The sequence below is a fragment of the Ambystoma mexicanum genome, chromosome 3p (assembly GCF_040938575.1).
Source record: "Ambystoma mexicanum isolate Mex_15411 chromosome 3p, UKY_AmexF1_1, whole genome shotgun sequence".
In the NCBI taxonomy this organism is placed as follows: Eukaryota; Metazoa; Chordata; class Amphibia; order Caudata; family Ambystomatidae; genus Ambystoma; species Ambystoma mexicanum.
The window spans coordinates 280,176,643-280,201,189 of NC_090925.1; the positions used below are offsets into that span (position 1 = coordinate 280,176,643).

The window sequence follows — 24,547 nt, forward strand, 5'->3', positions numbered from 1 at the left end:
TTGCCAGGCACTGCCTTCATATGCCAAGGTGCCAGTTGTTGCCTTCTTATGGCTGTGCCCTTCTCTGCTCGTTACAGAATAGTAATCAGTACACAGTGTATTGCGTTACTGTAACACTTTTGTATAGGCGCGTTAAAAATGCCATATCATAACAGTACTTCATAGAAATCAAAACAGGTATGTGAAAACCGACACATATTGTTGTTTGTTGCAAACCTGTTGTATAACTCTTACCATACATGGGACAAGTTGCCAAAACTGTTTATACAACATATACATTAATTCAAAAAATAAATAAACATACTCTACCCCGTTTTTATCATTGCTGGGATGGGGGGGTGCCAACCAAGGACATTCTGAAACACTGGTTTGGATTGCACCAAGGGCAGTGCCAGGAGAGGAGGTGGCCCTGAGGGGGCAGCGCCAGGAGGTTCTTGTTTCATTCTCCACCACATTAGACCACTGGGGGTGGGGGGCAAAAACACAGTTTAGAAATGATGATAACTTTTTAGCGAAACAAAGTATGGTAATACCCGAAATATTATAAAAGAAATCTCGACACCAGGTAAAGGTGTATGGGGTAAATTCTCTGTAGGGTGAGTTCTCCTATGATGCTGAAAGTCTTTCCTGCAATAAAAGGGTATCCTTGAATTTGGAATGTTCGCTTGAAGGCTCTTGCCCTGGTTGGCATGAGGGAATGATTAACCAGAAGTGCTCATCTGTGTTCGCGTTAGCCATATAACCAGGTGAATAGCTAACAAAGTGAGGCCAAGGCTCGGTGTATCAGTGCAGGTTGTAGTGGAAACGGGTGACTTATTATGGATGGGAGTCCGCGCGCCACGAGAGAGGCATGTGCACAAGGCTGTTGTACTGATATGTAAGACACTTTGGGCCTCATTACGACCCTTGTGGTCCCGTAATGAAGGGTGCCGGTACGGGACCGGCACCCTTCATTACGGGAGCGCTGATTACGAGGTCCCTTTACGGGTCCCGGAACAGACGTCTGGTAAAACCAGATGGGCCTCATTAAGAGGTTGGAGGTAGCCATGGCGCTTTTAGCGCCATGGCTGCATCCAAAACCCTTCCGACTCCGGCTGGTGACTGGAGCAATTACCGGTCGATTCCAAGATCGGCAGGACCGGTAATTCCCCATTCACCAGAGCCATTCCCCATTCCCATTTGAGCCCCCATAGGGCTCAATGGGAATGGGGAAGGCGCTAATAATGGTACCGCAAATTGCGTATAATACCGTTATTAGCTCTGGAGTCCCTTTGCGGGTCCAGTCCTCAATGCCTGGTAAAACCAGGCGTTAAGGGAGGACCCGCAAAGGGAACTCGTAGTAGGGCGGTAAGGGATTACCGGCACTGGTGCCCTTACCGGTGCCGGTAATCACTTACCGCCCACCTCGTAATGAGGCCCGATGTCTTTTCCGGGTCCCGCGAGGGGAAGAGGGAGGTAATAACGGGCCATTGAAGGTATAGTTGAATATTTTGAACTTGACATTGACACTCTCTGAGGGGTTACAAGTGGAGGCCAAGGAGATGAGGTTTTCTTCTGCTGCTTCCATGAGGAAGTTCTTGAAGAAGTCATGGGGTCTTTCCATTGATATAGGTTGGCCCTGTAGTGGAGAGGTATGTAGTTGAGCGAGATGGGTTTTACTGCATGGCCTGTCTAGTCCAAAAGTTGGATTGAATACATAAGGTGGCTGAGAGGTTGTGAATACCAGGTCAATTATGTAGCCATTGTTGTGGGTTGTTTCTATAATGTGTTGCTTGAGATCTGTTGTAGTGAGCAGTTCAAGAAGAGTCTTTTAGGTTTTGGTAGAGTGGCTTTCGGGCAGGCTGAGGCCTCAGAAGAAGATATTAGTTGTTCCATTGGTTAATGCCATTGTGCTGGGGTCTGAAAGACCTTGTTGGTTTTGGGTGGTCGGTAGATCATGTGAAAGGTAGTGGTATTAGTGTGCGTAAGTGGGGACTGCAAGATGACGGGTTCCATGGATGCGTTGTGGTGTGCTCCTGGAGGTGCATGACCATAAGTTATTTTGGATAATAACAAGCCCACCACCAGTCTTCCTTTGGTGGCCCTTGTGTTGGACACTCTATCCTGTGGGAATGAGACATCTGGGGTGTGTGTGGAGGAGGGGGTGAGCCATGCCTCTGTGATAAAGAGTCTCTCTAGGTTGTGAGTATTGATGAGGTCGGCAATATCTGCTACATTTAGTACTGTGGAATGAGTATTGATGAGCATGATGTTGTGTGTGTGTTTTGGTGATGGAGTATTGGTAGTGCTGAGTGGGATTTAGATGAGGTCTGTGGGTTTACAGTGCGTGGGTGCAGACTGGATATTTGCACATGTGGATGAGAATGGGTGAGGTGTGATGCACATGCCGCTGGCCCCCCTAAGATGCCTGGAACAGGGTCTACTGACATTTTCAGGCCCTAACAGGCTTAAACAATGATTGCCTTCTTCTTAATCTGCCTCTCACTTCAGACGCCCAGGCAAGACAAATCATTGTATCTAAGACTTAAGAAGGGAAAAAAGGGGCTTACAGCATAGAAATCAGGTGTTTAACAGGGCAATGCTAGACTGTATTTTTTAGCACTGGCCTGGTAGCATGGAAGTGGTGGAGCACAGACATACATTGTTGCCAGACCTCATGATCTACTTTGAGCACAGGCAGCATGAACATATGTTTTCCAGGGCAATATTGTCATATATTCAGGCTTCTTGGACTTGCTTTCTTTACCGGGTATTTATAATGAGCCTATACACAAGTGTTTTGAGGTGCCACAAGACAAGAGGGAGGGGGCAAAGGGAGGACAAAACAAAACCAATCCTACTATGAATTGTGACATTCGGATCGTGCAAGTGCAGTAACAAGAAGTGCAGGGGGGAACCGGAGGGGGTTCAGATCAGGGCGGAAGGGCCCGTGAGAAAGTGAGTGCCAGGGAAGGCCAGATGGAAAGAGCCAGGGGAAAGCAGAGAGTGTTGGGGAAGGAAGGTCCACAAGCAAAGTGTGAGGTAAGGGGCTGGGAGGGCCACAAGGGTGCAGGCCCAGTCAGGCTAGTGCAGCTGGAGGGGCCCGGAAGAGCAAGCAAAGGTTGGGGGAGAGGGGTCAGGGGGGACCAAGTGCAGGGGTTGACTGGACTAGGGGGGCTTGGTGCCCTATAAGACTCAGCAGGAACCAGTCAAGTCAGAAGGGAACATTAGCAGGGGAGGGTGAGAGGGAAGGAGGAAGAGAAAAAGAAAGTCTTGAGACGCTTCCGGAACTTAAGGAGCTCCAGCTCAAGTCTGAGAGGGGCAGGAGGCTATTCCAGATGGAGGCACCTGTCGAGGCGAGAGATCTACCCCACCCCCCACTCTCTGCTAGGAAAAGCGTCTGATCTGCAGAGAGTTATAGCTAGACCACCAAAGGGCTCTAGCAGGGAAATATTTAGGGTGAGATGGTTGGATGTAGCAAGCCCCAGAAAGCCTTGTGGATGATGCAGAGGGTCTCAAACTTGATCCTTGCAGCTGCTAGGTGTCAGTAGAGAGATTTTAGGGCTGGATAGATGCAGTCCCTGGGCTTGAGGCCAAGTACAGGTCTTGCAGTCCTGTTCTGGATTAGTTGAAGGGGGCAAAGGGAGGAGTTAGGCAGATTGAGGAAGAGGCTGTTGCAGTAGTCCAGCCTGGAGAGAACCAGCGCTCTGGAGACATTGAGTTTCTGGGGGAAGGTGAGGGAAGGGAGAATGCCTCAGAAGAGGTGCAGCTGAAAGTGGGCCTTCTTGGCAAGGTCTGTGATGTGAGGAGAGAAGGAGAGAGAGGAGTTGAAGATGACACCAAAGTTTTTTGCCCCACAGGAGGGGGTGAGGGGAGGGTGCCCATGTAGGTCAGTGAGAGTGTGGGAGGGAAAGAGGGTGCAGGGGTCCCAATGAGAAGAATCTCCGTTTTACTGGTATTAAGGCAGAGATTGTTAACAGTGCACCATGCCTTGAAGAAGAGCTGGGTGTCATCCGCATAACATTGGAACACGGGAGACAAGGTGGAGATCAAATGGGCTGGAGCGGCAGGGTAGATGTTGAAATGCCAGGGCGAGAGGATAGTGCCCTAAGGGACACCACAGGTGGAGAGTGAGATGGTGGAGAGAGAAGGGTCAAATTGAACCTGGGAGCATAGTCAGCAGGAAAATGGATTGAAAAATGCTGCTTTGTAGACTGCGGCCCTGGTATCATTTGGAGTGTTTCACATGCTTCCTTACGTAGCTGGGCCATCCCCTACCTTGGCCCCAACCACCGAAGCACAGGCCATATGCGTTTATAAATTAGGACACAAAAAGACAATATTTTTGGGGAACACACAGATCACTTTTTATTGGAGTCAGAAAACAAAATGGGTGGGCAGGGGCGGTCTTAGACTCCTTTAGCCTAATGGCCTACAACACCTTTTGGGTGGCCCTTTCCAATTCCCTGGCTTTCACCAGTATTTTATTGTCGTCGGATACTGGTTGTTACATAGCGGATGTCCGCCTCTGGTTACCAACTGCCGGGCATTAACTCCCACATCCTTGCCTGGAGAGAGTAAACACAGGACCCCTGCATTCAGTTGACGAGGAGTCTTAACTGTCCGTGAGGGGGTCAGTGCCATTAATTACAGAACAGATCCTAAATTGTATAGATTTTTTGATCAATTTTTGGTGAATGTTGGGTTGTTCAATGCACCATTTCAACCCTGTTTTTAAAATAAATATTTGTTTTGTGAAGTGCCAGCATGCCTGCTAAGGACTTTCTACTTGATACAAAACTCTAACATAAAAATAAAATATACAGATTTTACAACAGTCTCCTTCGGCCTGAGAAGCGGACTCAACGATCAGGAAAGCTTTCAAATGAAGGGATTTGTTACATTAAGGGGTCAATTAGTTTTTCTAACACAACAGAACAAGCAAGAACTTGCATAATTTGTGCACTGTACTCCAATGTCTTGTACAGATTGTGTTTTAAAGGAGATGTTTGGTATCTGACTGCTCTTCTCTTCTTTCTAGTGTGTGACGAGTATTCAGATTACAAGGACGCCAAGCTGCTGTATCGCTTCCGTAAGGACGACGGGACCTTCCCGCTGAACAAGGATGTCAAGGTCTTCATGCGGGGCCAGAGCCTCTATGAGATGTACGTATAAAGACATAAAGAAAGAAAGAATTGTACTCACTCCACCTGCCCCCCCAACCCCTCACTGTCTGATGACTTTGAGCAGCTGAATCAACTCCCACACCCTGATCTAGGAAGATCTCCCTAGTTAAAATGATCGACCTCTCTTAAACATTGACTAAGCAAGCGAGCTGCTTTCAAAATGCCTTATTTAAGTATTTACTGAGCCATCTTTAAATGTAAAATGACTAAACAAACATTGGTCGTTTTCTAAGAGGTTTACTGTAGGGATTTGGTATTATCCTGTATCCTAATGGAACCTTTGGTCAGTGTATTGATTAACAATGGAGTGTTAAGGGTTAGAATGTTTATGTGTGACTGGGGTTCTATGTGGTCAGTTGGGAGATGTAAGCCTACCTGGGAGGATGCAGGTGTATGTTGCCCTGAACCCAGATGTACCTGACATGATATGACCATCATAATGTACTGGAACTAAATAAAGAAGTTACTGGAACTTCACCTGAGGTCATGGTCATCTGTGGGGAACAAGGAGTTATACATTGGCGACGAGGATGCTGGCTGTGCTGGGGGGACAGCATTGAAGATGGCACATACACCTCCCCCCAACCCAAGAAGAAGACCTCCCAGGTAGGGCGAGCGCTTAAAACTGTAGGCGCAGAAGGGCCCAGCGCATGGAGCTCAGGGGCAGAAAGTAAGCCAGGGGCCAGCTGGCCTGTCACTAGAAGGACTGGTCAGGGAAAGAGGAAAGCAAGAGACTGAGGAGGGGCTGAGGGCCCAGAGACTGATTGCTTAAGGGGTCTGGGACCACTAGCTGCAGCATGGAGGGCTTGGTGCCCATGGCAGTAGCAATTTGAAGAGGCCTGGGGTCTAGTTACGCCTGGAAATTATGAGGAAGCCATGCTGGGCAGCTGAGGGATATAGCCAAGGCAGTAGCAACAGGAGAGGCTTGGAGCCTAAGCTGCGCCTGGAAATTAAGCAATGAGGAGTGAAGTTGTACAGCTTGAGGCCTGGAGTTGGGGCAGCAGCAATAGAAGAGGTTGGGAACCTAAGCTGCGCCTATATGTTAAATAGAAGATTGGTGGCGAATGTGAAAAGCGCCTGGAGCAGAGGAGGGTTCTGGGGGGCCATTCCAGCGTTTGAGGGGGCTTGGAGCCCATACCTGCACCTAAGAGACTTGTAGCCCATGGCTGCACCTTAGGGGCTTAGAGCCCATGTGCAGAGATGAAAGAATATTGCCCAAGACAACATGTGTAGTGCCTGGAGGGGCAAGGGCCCATTTGCAGCAGCGCTAAGGAGGTGCATGTAGGAGCTATCACTTATATGAGGTGATGAGGATCTTTGAGGGCATGTTGTCAGTAGTTCCTGAGGGGCTTGGAGCCTACTTAAGAACTGAGAGATGCGGTAGGAGGCAAAGGGAGTACAATGTTCATAGCAGGCGGCTGGCAGCAATGAAAAGCAGCATTATGAACATACCAGGAAAGGAAAGCTTCGGGAGGTGATATTTACAAAAGGAAGTGTGGCAGATGGATTGGTAAATCCATTTCTGTTGCGGGCGGCTGCATTTCCGCCCGTTGGAATTTTTTTTCAAAAAGCTTAAGTTGTGAATGATCTTAATTGCCGGAATGAATAACAGAGGTACTTTTAAGTTGAGATGATGCTTTCACAAGCATAAGTAAAGGAAGCAATTTGGTCTTGCCTTCATTGAATTGGTTAAGTAGTTATAATTAGTTATTGATTCAGAATCTGTTGTCATGTGAGGCCTGAATGGCATTTGGATAGCGTGAGTGCATGAGAGTGTGAACCTGTATGTTGTCAGGTGTAGTTTCTTGTGGGATAGGTTGTCCTGTAATAGGGGTACTTCATGGAAGTTGTTGAAGCTTAAGAGCAGAGAACAAAGTTTATAGTTTTTTATATTGGATTTAGGTCTCAAGGGTGTTTGTAATTAGTCAACCAAGGGATTAAGTGATCCAAATGTGAGGTTTTATTAAGTAGGTTAAAATTGCATATTAGTAGAAAGAGATTGAGATATGCGTAGTAATAGTGTTTTCTGAAATGCTATTTGGTATTTATGTTGTAGGTACATTGGTATGAGAGGTATCTTGCAAGTGGTAGTTAGCATGTTTGATAGGTGTGCACGGATGGTGTGTAAAAGTCGTGGCCTCTGTTACCTCTGTCAACAAATACATGGTAATGTTATGATGCAAAGGAAAAAATTGTGGTACGGTCATGTTTAACTAACACGCTTCTCCTTCCACAGATGGACATTTAATGAAATATAGGTTGCATTGACAACATTGCTAGAGTTTGGTATGTGGAATCTGAAGTATAGTTATGTGCACTAATGTTTTATTTCCACAGGTGGGACTTTTGTAATGCAGATGTATTAAGACCTTATTTAATGCCAAAGTTTAGAGTGCTAAGAGTCAAACAACGTTTTTTGTCTGGTTGTTTAGTTTAGAAACCATTCAGAGTTTCATGATGATACAGCAAAGACTATAGTAGAGTCATTGATGTTGGTATGATGCTGGTGTGAATGAAGTGTGGTTTCCCTAATAGGAGCTGTATTGTATTTAGGAATACTTTCAACATGGGCAATTTAGGGGTAATGGTGTCACAAGAAGTGAAGTAGGTACCCGGGTATCTGGGATACTCAGTCTAGTTGGAGGTGGTGTGTATTTAGGTACATACCGGTTTGCATTGTTGGGTGTGAGGGAGATGTGTGTGTGTTCTTTTGTGGGACGATGAAGTCAAGTTTAGGAAGAGAGGTATGGGTGCCTCTAAATTTAAAAGTTTTAGTAAGGATGTTTGAGCAGTTGGGTGCCTTTTCCTCACTTGGTAGAAAGAGGAAGGGGCATTGATTGTAATTGCGTCCCACGGCTGTGTGGACTATTTTGGAATATGTAATGAGACTAGCAGAATGTTCTCAGTTAGGAGTGATGAGGCAAGTGCATTGAACGTGGGGTTGTTTGTGTGCGTGTTGTTATTAGCCATTATGGTTAAGTTATCTACTTGTGTTTTTATGTCCCTAAGGAAGGGAGATATGTAGGGATTTGGTATTATCCTGCATCCTAATGGAACCTTTGGTCAGTGTATTGATTGACAATGGAGTGTTAAGGGTTAGAATGTTTATGTGTGACTGGGGTTCTATGTGGTCAGTTGGGAGATGTAAGCCTACCTGGGAGGATGCAGGTGTATGTTGCCCTGAACCCAGATGTACCTGACATTATATGACCATCATAATGTACTGGAACTAAATAAAGAAGTTACTGGAACTTCACCTGAGGTCATGGTCATCTGTGGGGAACAAGGAGTTCTACATTTACTCAATGCCTAGAGCACACATTCATTGTTTCTAGAAGAGAAATGCTCACCAATGCTCAGGATCTGGAATTACCCCATTGTGGCTGCTTGATGAGTGCTTGAGAAATGTTAGGCAAGCATTTCTCTTTGTCTGGGGCGGCCACCGTTGGCCAGTTCTTTAGTGGAGGAAAAGCCTAATTGAGTGGCAAATTCAACCAATGTTAAAATTCCCCTGATTTCAATGATTTTCTAGTAGTTTTAAGGCGGATTCAAGGGGATTGAATAATTAACCAATGGAATTTCTTTCATGATATTGGCAATAGGGATTCCATGAATTCTGCTAGATCACCCGCGCAAAGCATAGCTCTTAACACCATTTTCACACAAGGACTAAGATCATTTCAAATTACCTGCAGCAAACAAATAGAGGCCTGATTGTGCACAGAGAACTAATTTCCCAAGGAAATCAAACCACCAACACACACTTTCTGAGGTAAACCATGACTTACATAGGCCGCTTGAAGAGACGAGTGAGGTCTGCTTAGGAACACACTACGTACATTGTGTTAGGACCGGCCATTGCCTTCCCTCTACTCCATCCTACTTGGCTCTCTTCCCCTTCTTCCATGATCACTGGGGGATTGGATAGGTGGGAGTCACACAGGAGTTAGACTTTGTGTGCAAGAGTGCACTCTGACCTTTAACATCAATGGTAACCTGCAGAGTTGGGTCAGAACTCTTGCTAGAATTCAGAACCAGTCTACATACATTGTAGATGAGATCCAGAGACTATGATGCAATGATTTAAACCAAAGGTCTGCTGCCACTATTGACTCCCTAGATGTGTTGGACTACAAAGCCCATCAATCGCATTCACCATAGTCAGTGGTGAAGGATCATGGGAGTTGTATTCCTAAAACAACTGGAGAGCTGCAGGTTGAAGACCCCTGATCTAAACATGTCTCCTACTTGTTCTAAATATTCAGGAGGAGCTTTACTAGTTATATCGCTTACTCTAAATCAGGACTTTGAAAAGTGACATGCAGATTATTTAGTAGTATAATTTATTATAGTACAAAACCACAATGTTTACACATTTATAGTGCACGGCACTTAAAAACAGAACTGCTCTATTGCAAAGTATACTTGATTGGCCTGAAAATAGGAAAACAGGAGCATCTTGACAGAGATGAGGCACAGGATTTAACAGTTCATTTAGGGCCCTCTTTTGTACTGTGAGTATCTCAGAGCACATGCTCTGCACCGCAAGCTACATCCATGATGCAAAAACATGCTCACTGCTCTCCTAATAGCTTACAGGTAACCTCTATACCATGCATACTCATTATGTGGCCTTCCAGATGTATTGGACTACAACTCCCATGATCCCTCCCTACTGGCTATGCTGCTTAAGTATAATAGGAGTCAACGTCCAAATCATCTGCAGAGTCACATGATGAGTAGCTGTACGCACGAATGATGTCTAACACACGTCCCCGTTGTTTCCAACAACCTTCCAATCCCACTTTCTTGGAGTTGGTCCACACCAACCTTACAGACAATACCTCTCTACCTTTCGCCACCCTCTCACGTACCCTACAAGTTCGGACTTGCCTACAGGGCAATAGGGCAATATCCGAACCAAAAACACAAAATGCTAGTGTGGCCGGTTATTTTTGGTCAAAGGGAGCCACTTTTTTGGCCCATGTGGGCCAGTATGATAAGTGACATACCCATGCAGCTAGTAGTGCTGACCAGTGTTACTGAATAAATATTCTTTAAAATGCACAGTTTGCATCACAATTTATCAAAACCTCTCACTTAGGTACTACTCAAACTTTCTGTCACAAAAGGAATGAATTGACATTTGCAACTATGGGCTACTTTTACATTGGTGCCCGAGACAATTATGTGCCCCGTCTGACCTTGGTACCCGTACCTCCCACCACACCCCTCCATTCCTCACTCTCCCTGTGTAACGAGAGGTTCCGTAGTGCGAAGGCCCATAGACATGTCTTGCTGCGAACAGAGCGTGAATGAGTCATACTCTAGAGTGGGAGAGTGAACGGAGGGACACTGAAGGAGGTGTAGATTATCATAAACTGTTTATCGCAGCTATAGTGCAGACAATTACACCTTGTTGCTCTGGTGAGCTGCTAAGCCTGTGCCTGACAGCGCTTGCTTTATTTCCTTTTGCATACATGACAGTTACTCTGTGAACCCACCCTGAAGCCAGCCCAGTCCTCTATTCTATTCTAATGAATTTTTGTATAGCGCCAACTAACGCAGGCCTCAGAGCACTCAAAAAATACAACATAAAACAGGTAAGAGAGGGAGAAGAGAGCAGCAGGAAGCACTGGTTAGCTATAATCATCGGGTAGATGGTGTAGAATTGGCTTACATGCCACCTCCATCAAACAGGAGAGTCTTAAATGCTTTCCTAAATTGGGCCAACAACAACATTTTTCTGATGGGCACAGGGAGGCCATTCCAAATTCTCAGCCCCCAAATATCAAAGCTCAGGTCCCTGTAAATCCTAAGCTTAAAGCAGGGTTGGTATAACAAATCCTTGTTATTAGATCGTAAAGTACATCTAAGAGGTTGTTTCAGAATCCGGGACTGGAGATATCTTGCAGCAGTACCTGCGAGGCACTTGTAAACGGAGCAAGAAGCCTTAAAGTGGATCCTCTCATGGACAGGGAGCCAATGGAACTTCCACCATGCATGAGAAAGGGTGCTCTCTGCATTCCAGACCACACACAACACAAACCGCTCCGTTTTGTACTGTCTGCAGTTTTTTTTATATTAGCTGCTGTAGTGCCAAGCAGTAGGCTATTACAATAGTCAATTTTCGAATTAATAGTAGCTGTCTCTATCATAGCTCTGTTTCCTTCCGAGAGGTAAGGTCATATTTGCCACAGAAGGCGAGTTGTGTAAGTACAACTTGCACTAATATTAGCTACGTGTTTTTCAAAGTTTAAGTTACTGTCAAAAACATGCCCAGTGTTTTGACAGAGCTGGTGACATGAATAGTGGCTCCTCCCACAAGCAAAAATACACATTTTGTGGTTCAAGAGACTCCATTTTGGCCGTACTGCCGACAATAAGGATCTCTGTTTTTTGTCAGATCATTTTATCATTATCCTACATCCAAGTTTTTATAGCATCATACACTTTGGTAACCAGAAGTGAATCTGGCTCATATGAACCCGCAAGTTCCAGGACAATCTGGGTGTCATCTACATAATTTGCAAATTTGACACCCAGACCGTCCAGCACATCAAAGCAAAGCTTTGAATAAAGGTTGTAAAGTGAGGGAGATACACTGGAACCCTGAGGAACTCCACAGTCAAGAATTGATTCCTCTGACTTAGAGTCCGCTTGGACAACCCTTGATCTCCTGGGGCCCATGAATGATTGGAACCAGTTAGCCGCTGATCTTGAGCACCCTCCCACTTCCGTTAACCTGTCTGCCATCCTGTCATGATTGACAAGATGAAAAGCGGCAGACAGGTCTATCAGCATCAACATGGCCACTTTCCCTTTGTCAACTATTCAATTTAACAGAGACTTAACATCAACCAGCGCTGTTTCTGTGCCATGGTGTTTCCTGAAACCAGATTGTTTGGCAGAGAGTAAGCCTCTCTCCTCAACAAAAGCATTGTATTGAGTGCATGCAACTTTTTTGATGATCTTGAGGAGAAAGGGGACATTGGTTATAGGGCGGTAGTTCAACAGTTCAAGCACATCCTTTTTTAGCAGGGGAGAAATCCAGGTTTCCCAGATACATTCTGGGACAATCCCCTGTTGGAATTAAAGATTTATGAAGGATGTAACATGGGCAGCAATACTTGGAAAGAATTTTTTTTAAAGGGATGCAGGAAATATGTCGCCGCTATAGGAAGTGGATTTAAGATTTTCCATGATAGTGGATATTTCATTCACTGTAACTTGCCTAAAGAAGACAGTGTCCCTATTGCTGTCAACTGTCGACTTCCCTGGCTGCTGTTCTAATTTCTAAGGCAGCCTCGGGTGGTTTTGGTCTGACTATTTCCCTGATGTTGTTTAACCTTTTGCAGGAAACTATTATGGATATTCTGGAACCAAGCGTCATTAACAGCTAAGTGGGATTCCTGAGGTTTTCCCTTCAATTATCTGAACATATGAAATTATTCTCTGGTACTGGAATTGGCCTCCAGGATACGCTCTTCTAACTTTGCTCTTTTTGCTACAAAGATGGTGGCTTTAAAGTACTTGACTGCTTCCTTGTAAAGAGCCATCATGTCAACTGTCGGAGATTTCCTCCAGCTTCTTTCTTCTGCCCTTTTCAGTTGTCTGGCTGCAAAGAACCTCAGGAAAAACCACTGATTGGCAGGACCATGTGTGTCCTTTTTACCCAAGGCTCTTTTTTAAGTGGTGCCAGTTGAATCAAATTCATCATTTAAAACGTTTTGCAGTTCTGCAGTATAAGAGTCGAATGAGCTAGCATCCGCAATTGCCTTTACTCTGACTCCCCAGCATGCTGCCCACTTTCCATAAGCACTGCCCATCAAAGTGCATGTGTTTATGGGGCGCACTTCTCCATGGCGCCTTGGGGCCGATTGACACTTGCCTCGTGTGTGCCCCTCCCCCCCACCGTGCGCCCCTAGAAACGGGCCTGCACAGGAGGGTAACTGAGATTCACCAGTCTACTGAGAGACCACCCGAACCCTCCACGCATACTTCTCAACTTGGTGTAGTCGGATGTTTTTGAAGAGGAGGTCTCCAGTTTGCCCCCTTTTCCTCATCTTCCTTTCTGCACCACTCTTTCATTCGAGGCCTTCAGCAGTCACAATCCTCTTGTTCAATGCGGTCTTTGTTTAGGAGTTCCGGTTTTGGGTTCTTTTCTTCACTCTTTCGCGTCACATTTCCGCTCCCTTCCTTCAACAACCTATAATATATTGTTTCTCAGTGCTCAAAGGTGTTAGACATTTCCCCCTCTGTTTACCATCTGACCGCATAACCTTTTTTTTAAAATATACTTAGTTGTACACAGACGTTTTTACTCTCGTCAACGTCACACATGATAGGTATGCATATTCGTAATGGTCCGTGTTGAGGATAGGAGCTATACAAATGGCATACACGCATTTCACCGCGGTATTTTTCATCGCAGGTTTTTTCATCGCCGTTTTTATTTGGGAAAAAAACTTGTTTTATTTTTTTGGGGGGGGGGTTTTAAAAAATTAAATATATGGTTGTGGGTTTAAGGGAATAAAAAAAAAATAAAAGGGGGGTTGGGGGGCTAACCCCCTCCAAAAAAAAAAAAAACATGAGTTTTTCGAAAAAAAAAACGGCGATGAAAAAACCCGCAATGAAAAATATCGCGGCAAAATAACGCAGAACCATACAAATATAGTATTTTCATATTAACTCTGGGAGGTATGCAATATGGAGTCTGCGGATAACATGAACACTTTCGGGGTCTCGGCCTGATGTGGTATAGAGCTGTCCTTTCGGGCCTGCAACGGGAAGAAGAGGTGTGGGTCTTCAGTGACCTACATAGTTCCCATCTGGAAGCGGGTGCTATGGCATAATACAGGCCTCTGCAAACAAGTAGTAAAGGGGGTTTCTGGCGGCCGCAGAGCGGCGCAGGAAAGTCAGGTTCATGTGAAAAAGACAACACAAAGTAGTCATGTATTACTAACGTTACATACATAATGTGGCTTGCTTGTTGGGAGCTCTTGTTATAGAAGCAATAAGTACAGTGGTACTAAAACGTGATTCTCGCGGCTTGGGCGCCACCTTCTGGACATTTGTAGCCATAGATAAAAAATTATCCACAGAGAGTGCACATTCTGAGGATATTTATTGTTTAGTGAGTTGGTGGGAGAGTAAGGAAACTCATTTTTATGATGTTTATTGAGAAACAAGTCATATGACATCTGTGTTTGCATAATAGGTCGAAGTGTAAAAAAAAGTAGAGGAACGATCTTACTTCTGCCCCAACCCCTTTGCAGTCCCCCACCCAGACCCCATACTCAGTGGCTTCTCCAGGAATCAAATTTAGGGGGAGAGGCACAGAGGGGGCCACAGGAAAAAGTAGGGGTGGAGGGTGCCTATAAAAGCCCAATGTACAAGCTTTTGTCAAATTGACGCGGGCAAAAGTAGTCCAAAGTGGCCCGGGACACAATTGTAATACTTCTGAAGCCAGGGCATCAACTGTAAGCCGCATGCCATGAATAGAAATGACACTAGTTTTAATATTGCCCGAGGAGTACATGCAGTGCACAGCATTGAGTTCCGATGTTCTGGTAAGTCACCATGTACAAGGTGTAGCCTTGCAGCAGATACATCATATACAAAGTAGAGTGTAAAATCCCCCTACTATAGTGCCTCCATAGAGCTGCTAAATTCCCAATGTGTGAGCTTTAGTGAAGTGCAGGTGTGCAGCTGGCGGGGGAGGGGACCTGGGCCGAGATCAGAGGGTAGCCAGGTGACCGGTGTAGTTTCAGTCAGGAGATCAGCAGGGTCAGGAGGAGAGACAGCAGAAGCAAAGAGAAAGGTCTTGAGGTGCTTCCGGAACCGGAGATGGTTCTCCTCAAGTTTCAGGGGGGCAGGGAGGCTTTTCCAGAGGGAGGCCCAGCAGAAGAAAGAGATCTACCACCAACTTGTTGCTTGGAGAAGCGACTGACCCTGAGGGAGTTGAAGGCGGATGAGCAAAGAGCTTGAGAAGGAAGTTATTTAGGAAGAGAGAGTTGAAGGTATTGAGGCCCCAGGCCACAGAATGCTTTGTGGACAATGCAGAGGGTTTTTAACTTAATCCCCACCGCCACTGGGCGACAGTGCATAGATTCTGGCAGCTCTGAAGTCAGACTGATGGTCATGGAGACAACCAACAGATTCAGTGTGAAGACTAACCTGGGAGATAGCCATCTTTTCCAGGAGTTTGCCCAGGAATGGAGTGATGGAGATTGGCCGGTAGTTAGCAGCAGGGCAGGAGGGGTCGGCTGAGGTTTTCGTAAGAAGAGGGTGCACAAGGGAGTGTTTCAGAGGGGACAGGAATGCTGTCTAAATCACTTATCAGATCTCTTGACCTATGTAGCACACATGGTTAGTCTGATAGGTTACTTCAGCAAGCGAGTAGAGAGGTTAGCTGGGTGCTTCCACTACTCACTGGCTACAGGGGCTTAGCCTTGTGGGCATGCAGTGGGGTCCAGGAGTACTCAGTCCTACTGACGTGCTACCCTAGTGAACGCAGAGTGGAGAGGTTAGCTGGGTGTCTCCAATACTCAGTGGCTACTGGGACCTCACACTGTGGGCAAGCAGTGTGCAAGATGGGACGACATGCATAGGGAGGGGTTGGGGGACCTCTGTGCCACCAACGGGCATCTCTCGCTTATCTGATCACCTTGTGGTAATGTATATTACGAGCAAATAAGTGTCACGAAAACATTTTCCGCAACTATATTAACAACGTTGCAGGTGGCCTAACCCACCGAGGGCAGGGCCTTCCGGCACCTTTCCCATCCTGTGGAAGCTTTTAAAAAGAAAATCCACTGTTTACGTTCTATCACACAGTTACAGCCTCGTTTTGGTGTAAATCCCAGGCCCACATTACAGAAACGGTGCACCGTTGCAAGTGCAATTTTGCGCAATATTAGCACTCAGACAAAAATTGGCCATCTGCAAAAAAAAATTCTTTCAATGCATTTTATGGCAAGCTATGTCCTGGTGCAAAAAGGCACTGAAAGAATACATTTTTTCACTAAGACAATAACATTGCTTATTAGAACGTGTACAAAATTTGCCCTCGTGCAAACATTAATTCAATTAATGTTTGTTTTGCTCTAGAACCATGTTTGCCCTAGTGCTAATACCATGCAAAATTGCACATGCACTGGGGCAAAAGTTCTGTAATCTGCCCCCACGTGTGTTTACTTTCTCCAACTCCATGTTGCCCTCTTTAGCGACGTTGGCGAGATGAAAGGACGAATGGACTTCTCCGCGATTTGAACCCGTACCAAGGCCCTCATGTAAGGATCTCAACACAAGAAAATGCTGAGCTCTTCTAAAAAAAAGGATTGAACCAGGACCAGACTGGAGCCTTGGTTTGGACCACAATGAAAAGGTTTCCCCTAATCAATAGTCATTTTGATCCTTTTTTGAGAGACTGTTGTAGTGTTGCAGTGTATATTTTAAAGTATATTTGATCCATAACACTGGTCGAAACCTCTAGCTGCACAGCGTAGTAACCATCAACCTGGCCCACTTTCACCCAAAAAAACCTGGCCCCAATAGCATGTTGAGCCTGCACATCTGACATTGCCCTGCACACAAGTACAAGCCTGATTGAACCCACTGATGTGAAAGTTGGTGTGGGTCGCATGAGCTTAATCAACTCAGCTATTTCCACCTAGCATGCTTTTCAGCTATGACTACAGCAGCTGCAGCTCATACCATGAACTGGCTCAGCAAGCATTAACATGTTGTTTGCAGTAGTAATCCATTAAGCTATCATTGCCAAGCAGGATTCAAGCGTGTCACTTGTAGATTGCATAAACGTATTTTCAGCCGGTGCATTAATTCACGTGCCCATACTCATTGGGGCAGGGGACAGAGCTGGACTGTGACCAGGAGGAGAATTTTTTTCCGCACAGTTTGCTAATGTACCACAGTAGATTGACTTCTTGAGCTATCTTACCTAAACTAGATTCTATCCTTTGTCTTGTAGGCTTCCCACACATATGAGCTGGAGCCTGCACTGCAGCCGCCCAACTCACCGAACTATCCCACAAGCAAAGGTTGAATCCGTAGTTTGCAGGTCGTACACAAATCGCAGCAGCCTAACCCACTAAGCCATGACAGCAAAGCAGTATTCAAATCTGTGACTCACAGATAAACAGAATGATTTTCTACTGCTGTACAATGCAACCTATTAAGCTAACTCACTGAAGCTATTTAAATTGGTGGCATGCACATTTAAATGCCGATCCTTGCAGCAGGCGCAAAAAGCACACAGAATGGCCTCTTGGCGATGCCAGTCACTCAATGAATGCATGTGTGTCATTCGGAGCGTCTTCAGGTTGGGAGTTGAAGCAAAGCAGTGGGGACGTGTCTTTGTTCAGAGGGTCGGGTTTGAGTCCAGCTGCTTGAGGGACTGCCTCAAGGCTGCAACCACACCCCTCCACCCCCAACCGTTTGATGCTGTGAACAGTTTGTGCAAGACCAACAAAGTGATCTCTATTTAAATGAAATTGGGCTTCTCAGTGCTCAGTGCCCACGTACCTTCAATCTGATTCCATTTGGGTTGGTGCTGCAGCTGACAAATGTTGCTTTTACTAGGAGAGGATCATAAAACCAAGCATCCAGGACTGCAATGCAGACCCCAGGTGCACAGCTAGCCTGAGCTTTGCCGCGTGCCGTTGCTGCTAAAAGGCTGGATGCCATCTGAGAGCTGAGGTAGGGGCGTCATGGGGGGGCATATGATTTCAGAGGGGGGGCACTGACCCCCCCCCCCAGGACCCTCTTGCAAAGCCACTGCATTGTCATCATCACTCCCCCTTGATCTCCCAATTCAAACCTGGTACCTGGATCCTTCCCTTCCTTTACTCCAAGACGCTTTTTTACAATAGTGCTATGAAGGATGAAGAAAGCAGGAAAATGCATTCAAATGACCTCCATTACCCACACAGCGAGCAGCCTCCCTTTTCCCTTCACCCACCTATCAGCTCGGCCTCTTACCATGACAATAGAGACAGAGATCGCCTCCCCCCGTTAACTGCAAAGCCCCTGTGCCTATAGAAATTCAAAGGCAGACCGCTGACAAGCTGGGCTTTTTAGCACCTTGGGAATGGCAATCATTTCAAAATAACAGAGCAGGGGGAAAGCTTAAGACAAAACCCACAAAGGCGGTCTGCCCTGCCGTCCTGGAATGGTGTACGAGGTCGCATAAAGTAAGGGAACGATGATGGATAACAAAGAAAAGTAAGGGTACGCTGTAACCTTTAGTTCCCTCGCACGTTGACCTCTGGTTTGCATCTACTATCCTACTGCCTGTGCAGGGATAGCCTAGCACCACACATTAACCAGGCATTTTGTGTTTGTCTAAACCGAACCTACATGTATAGATGTGGGCATGTGATGAGGTAAGGCGCACCCATGTGTGTTGAAGCGACACCGTGAATACATGACATACAGAGTAGTCTATGAATTACAAGAGACTGATCAGCGGAGCAAAAGCGATTAATACCTTGTACGGACGAAAGCCCTGAACTGTATCTGTAGCAAGATGCCCTGCACGTTTTTAGCTTTTTTTCCCCCGACTGGTTTACCAACCCTTTTCCCAGGTAAGTCCACAAACTTGGCCTCATTTAGGTTGTGGCTTTGTAATGCAGCCCCCAAAAGAAACTTGCCTCAGAGTTGAGGTGTTGGAAACATTTATTTGTTTTATTTGTTTATTTATATTGCGCCAAAAGCCTGCAGGCATCGTGGCGCAGGGCGGGGAATCACATACACAATACGACAAACAAAAAGACAGGAGAGGTCAGGGAAAAGTAGCCCAGAGGAAGGAGACAGGTTAATCAAATAGGTAAGTTTACAGCTGTTGACAGAAGTTGGCCAAGTTTGTTTCGAGTCTCGCAGACAAAGGTAAGGAATCCCAGCGTCGGGCTGAAGTTACTGGGAAAGACTTGCCACAGCCATTTACCCGCTTGAAGATAGGTTGAGTCACCAAGGCCTCGTTGGAGGAACGAAGAGCTCCTTCTGGAAGGTGAGGAGTCACCAAGTTCTTAAGATATACCGGGGCATGTCCGTAGAGACATCTGCGGCAAGCAGTGCAGATTTAAATTGCATACTCACATAGACTGACAGCCAGTGGAGAGATTTCTGACTACTTGAAATATGATCTCTCCAGGATTTGCCTTTAACAATTTGCACATCATTGTTCTGGGAGATTTGCAGTTTAGCCAGGTTTTTCCTGCTGGTGCCAAGTAGCAGTGCAACGGGCAGATATTCCTAAGTAGATGAAGATAATATGAGCAGGATCTCGAGGTTTGGTTAGCACAAGTGTCTGCACTAAAAGAGGAGTTCACGTAGGATCCTAAAGTCTTTACTTTTTCCGCGACTGAGATGGTGCAGTTGTGAATCACAAAAGATTGATAGTCAGAGTGCAGCTTATCTGTGGTTGTCATGATCTCTGCTTCCAAAAGGTCAGGGTTTTCCCAACTCCCTTGGAAGCAGATCCATAACCCAGGTTCCGAGTGCCAACCAGTCCCAATTGGGACCTTTTGGACCCAGTCCTGGCGCCAGTGGCACCAGGCTCATAAATATGCCCAGTCCCAGCGCTGGAAGCGCCGGGCTCATAATGCTTGGGTGGACTTACCTGCAGCAGACCATGCTGCTTACTTGCCTGCCAGTTGAGCCTCTGATCCTCTTCTGTTTGGAACTACTTTTCCTGTTGGGTGGGGCAGGATCCACTCCCTAGATTCAGAACACTGGAACTCTTCTGGAAAGCAGGAACTCTTTTCTTACCTAGGCGTGGCTGTGGAAGGAGACACCTAAGCACTACAGGAGGCTATTTAAACCACACCCGATGGATGAATCTTGCTTTGCGTTATTCTGCATCCTCTGCAGCAGAACGCTCATCGTGTCTTCTGCATCTGATCCTGGGCCTAAGGGAAAAGGCTTACCATCCTGAATCCAGTCTTCAGCAACACCTATAAAGACAAGAAAGAACAGGTTAGCATTACGGTCTTCACTGACAGCTCTTCACCAACGCCTCGCGCTGCATTCCGGCATCTGAAAGACAAAGGCTTACCTACTCTTCGTGCGCTCCGGAGGTCTTCACACTGCATTCCGGCATCTGAAAGACAAAAGCTTACCAACTCTTCGCACGCTCCGGAGGCCTTCGGCGCTGCATCCCGCATCTGAAAGACAAAACAAGATGCGTTTAAAGACATTGGGGAACTTTAATACTCACGTGCCATTACTCCTTTCCACATCTAACCCAGTGGGTATTCCGGCACCCTGCAGCCGCTCCGAACTTGTACCTGCAAAATAAAAAGACAGTTAGAGCGCATCGTGAAGCAGGCAACAAACGCTTACTTACGTGCTTCCAGGCGCTTCTATTCATCACACGGGCTCCATTTTCAACTCACTTCAGCCCGTCATCCGCCATCGCCGGAACCCTGCAAAACAAGAGACATCATTACTAAAGACTTTAAAGACATTAGAATTACTCGAAACTTACCGTTCGTGCAGTAAACGACGGACAGCAGTCCTCTGAAGTCAAGAGGCCTGCTCCCCTTATCCAGTGAAGAAACTGGTTACAGCACCCGGCCCCGAGGCAGATGGAGAGCACGGCGTTCACTTACCTAAGGTGAGAGCGTTAACCTTTGGGGTTCTACAGGAGAAGAGAAAGGGAAGAAGAGAGAGACATTCAATAACCCAGTTCCTTAATCCCATATTTTCTATCTGCAGACATCTTACCCTTCGAGCCAGACATACAGTGCACAGAGGTCCAGCCCAAAGAGCCAGCCGTGTGTTACACATCACCTTTGAAGATACGGTATACGCCCAGTCAAGACCGGCGCCTCTACGGGAATCAGGTGAGCATTACAGAACGCAAAGCCTACCACAAAACTCCCGTCCAGGTGCTATGGAAACCTCGGATACCGACCAGCTAGCCCAGTTACTTGGGGAACTAAGGGCAGAAGTGCATGCAGCCCGTCAGGAAACGAATGCTCTAAGAAGGGAACTGATTATTTCCAAGGAGCGAACAGATGATCTCGCTAGACAATTGCGACAGTCACAAGCCGGACAGACCCCGTTACCCGCATCTGGGGGAAATCTTCCTTCTACATCCTCTATGAATCCAGTGCAGATCAACCTACCTGGGAATGTACCTCTGGCTCCGCCCAAACGATTTTCTGGTGACCCAAAGAGGTTTGCAGTATTTATTAATCAGTGCCGGTTGCACTTCTTATGCCGGCCAGCAGCCTTTCCAACTGATCAAGCTAAGGTAGCTTTCGTGCTTTCGTACCTTAGTGGCAATGCGGCAGACTGGTCGATCCCTCTAGTTAATCAAGATGATCCGGTTCTCCATGATTTTCGAGCTTTTCAGCTCAGTATGGAAAAACTGTTCGCAAGACATTCACAGGGGCAGGCCTTGGACAATGAGCTTCTTTCGTTGCGACAAGGTAATCAAGACCTTTTGGCTTATATTGCGTCTTTCAACAGACTGATAGTGGAAACTCAATGGCCTGAGGACAAAAGGATTACGCTGTTTTATAGAGGTCTACGTGGAGAGCTCAAAGATGTGTTAGCCCAAGTAGTGAATCCCCCACAAGATTGTTCGGACTATCTAGACTTAGTCGTTCAAATAGATCACAGACTGCAGAACAGGAAGGCCGATCGTTCCAAGTTTGATGCTCGAGTATTTTCCAAACCGCCAACTCCTTCCAAAGGAGTAGATTCCGGGGAACCCATGCAAATAGGGGGTCTGAAAGGTCCTCTAACACAAAAGGAGCGGGAAAGGAGGAAAGGAGAAAACAGTTGCAATTATGCCTCTATTGCGGAAACTCAGGGCACTTTCTTCGAGACTGTCCGGTGAAACCTGCCAAGAAGGCAGTAGGAGCTGCAGTTACCAAAGTTACAAACTCTGAGCAGGGAAACGACCTCGCCCGACAAGAATAGGGGTCCTCTTGCCGAGCGTGAAAACCAGTTCCGTGACCTCGCATTTCGTGATACCTATGGTCCTCATTAGCCCTGATAATCCGGATCGATTACATGCAATTGAAGCTTACGTCGACAGCGGTGCCATCGGCAATTATGTGGATCATGAAATGGTTTTGAGGATAAATCTAACTCTTTGTCCCAAGGCTGTAAAGGACGTCATTACTACGGTGGATGGTACGGAGATAGCCTCCGGGCCAGTAACGCATACCACTCAAGAAGTGACGCTAGTAAGTCAAGATGGACACCATGAGAAGATCGTGTTCGATGTGATCAAGGCCCCTCAGTTTCAGATTATTCTAGGAATACCTTGGTTAGAGAAACACAATCCTCTGATCGATTGGCGAGCAAGAACGGTCCAGTTTGTTTCCAGAATGTGTCTCTACTTGTCACCCTCCACCTGGTGTTGCACTGGCAGCAATTTCTTCAGCGACTCCCCAGTTACCTCCCGAATACCTAGAATACCAAGATGTTTTCCGGAAGGATCAGGCTAACTCTCTACCTCCTCATAGGTCTTATGACTGCCAGATAGACCTGATACCTGGATCTACTCCTCCTTGTAGTAGAATTTATGCCCTCACCGAGCCTGAGAACCTTCACCTTCGACAATACCTGGATCAATACCTGGCAAATGGTTTTATTCGTCCTTCCAAGTCCCCTGCTTCTTCAGCTTTGTTCTTCGTTCCAAAAAAGGAAGGAGACCTTAGAACTTGTATAGATTATCGCTCCCTGAACCAGATCACCGTTAAGAATAGATATCCGTTACCTTTGATCCCTGAACTCCTGGACCAAGTCAGAAAAGCATGCATTTATACAAAGCTGGATCTTAGAGGAGCTTACCACTTGGTACGAGTAAAAGAGGGCGATGAATGGAAGACGGCCTTCCGCACCAAGTATGGGCTATTTGAATATCAGGTCATGCCCTTCGGACTTTGCAATGCCGCGGCCGCCTTTCAATATTTTATGAACGATGTCCTCAGAGAGCTCATAGATGTGTGTGTTGTTGTTTACATTGACGACATCCTCGTTTATTCCTCATCGGAATCTGAACATCGGAAACACGTGAAAATGGTCCTCGAAAGATTGCGTCAACACAAACTTTTCGCTAAGTTGGAAAAATGTGTTTTCAACGTGACTGAAGTTGAATTCTTGGGATTCATATTATCACCTGGCGGAGTGCGTATGGATTCAAAGAAGGTCGATGCAGTTCTCAAATGGCCATCACCATCCTCCGTAAAAGGTGTGCAAAGCATGTTAGGCTTCGCTAACTTTTACCGCAGGTTTATCCCCGAATTCTCTCGAATAGTCCAGCCCATCACTGCCTTGTTAAAGAAAAACAAACGTTTTGAATGGTCTACTGAGGCGGAACAAGCTTTCCAGGATTTGAAGACTAAATTTATCTCTGCACCAATCTTAAAACACCCTCGCCCCGAACTCCCCTACATCGTGGAAACTGATGCTTCAAGCCTTGCCATGGGGGCAGTTCTATCACAAAAGGACCCGGTAACCAATCAGTTGCATCCCGTGGCATTTTGGTCCCGCAAATTCTCGCCTCCTGAAATCAATTACACGATTACTGACAAGGAACTTCTGGCTAACAAGTCTGCCTTTAAGGCTTGGCGGCATTATCTGCTGGGGGCCCGACACACCGTTACTGTGATTACGGATCACCGAAACCTGCAATATTTGAAAACCGCAAAAGCCCAATCCTCTAGACAACTCCGTTGGGCATTATTCTTTGCCGAGTTTGACTTCATAATTACCTATCGACCTGGTACAAAGAACGGTAAAGCTGATGCCCTTTCTCGGATGGGAGTGGAAGAACACTTGATCAACCCTAAACCTGTACCAATCATTCCTGAACAAAGAATTCTGGGTGTAATCGCCACATAATCCATAGAGGAAGTTAAGGATAAAGCCAGGCAACTTGTAACTCCAGCAGACATACAGAATTGGCATCTGCAGGGAAAGGACTTTGCAGTAAAGGACAACTTATTGTATTTCCAAGAACGATTATACCTACCCAGCACAGATTTACAGAAAAAAGTAATCTCTTGTGATCACGATTCTTTAATGGAAGGACATCCCGGTATGGCCAAGACCTCAGAAAAGATCAAGCGCTACTTCTGGTGGCCGTCTTGGAAAAAAGATATCAGAGACTTTATAATGTCCTGTGGAGTATGCGCCCAAAACAAGAGTCAAAAGGAAAGACCAGCAGGCCTCTTACGCCCTATTGACATCCCACCTTGCCCTTGGCATACGCTTTCTATGGACTTCATCACCGATCTACCTCCATGCTCCGGATACAATACGATTCTAGTAATCGTGGACTTATTCTCCAAGATGGCGCATTTCATTCCGCTCAAAGGCTTGCCAACAGCAGCAACTCT

The 24,547-nt window shown here is 46.2% G+C and overlaps 1 protein-coding gene across 2 annotated transcripts in view; it reads left to right on the forward strand.

Annotated features, from left to right (window-relative positions):
- LOC138580340 (DEP domain-containing mTOR-interacting protein-like) overlaps positions 1 to 24,547 on the forward strand; it is a 313,232-nt gene that overhangs the window by 154,526 nt on the left and 134,159 nt on the right. For both annotated transcript variants that reach the window (XM_069650799.1, XM_069650800.1), the window contains exon 3: positions 5,021 to 5,144. In XM_069650799.1, the coding sequence (XP_069506900.1) occupies positions 5,021 to 5,144 (124 nt within the window). The remainder of the gene's footprint in view (positions 1 to 5,020; positions 5,145 to 24,547) is intronic.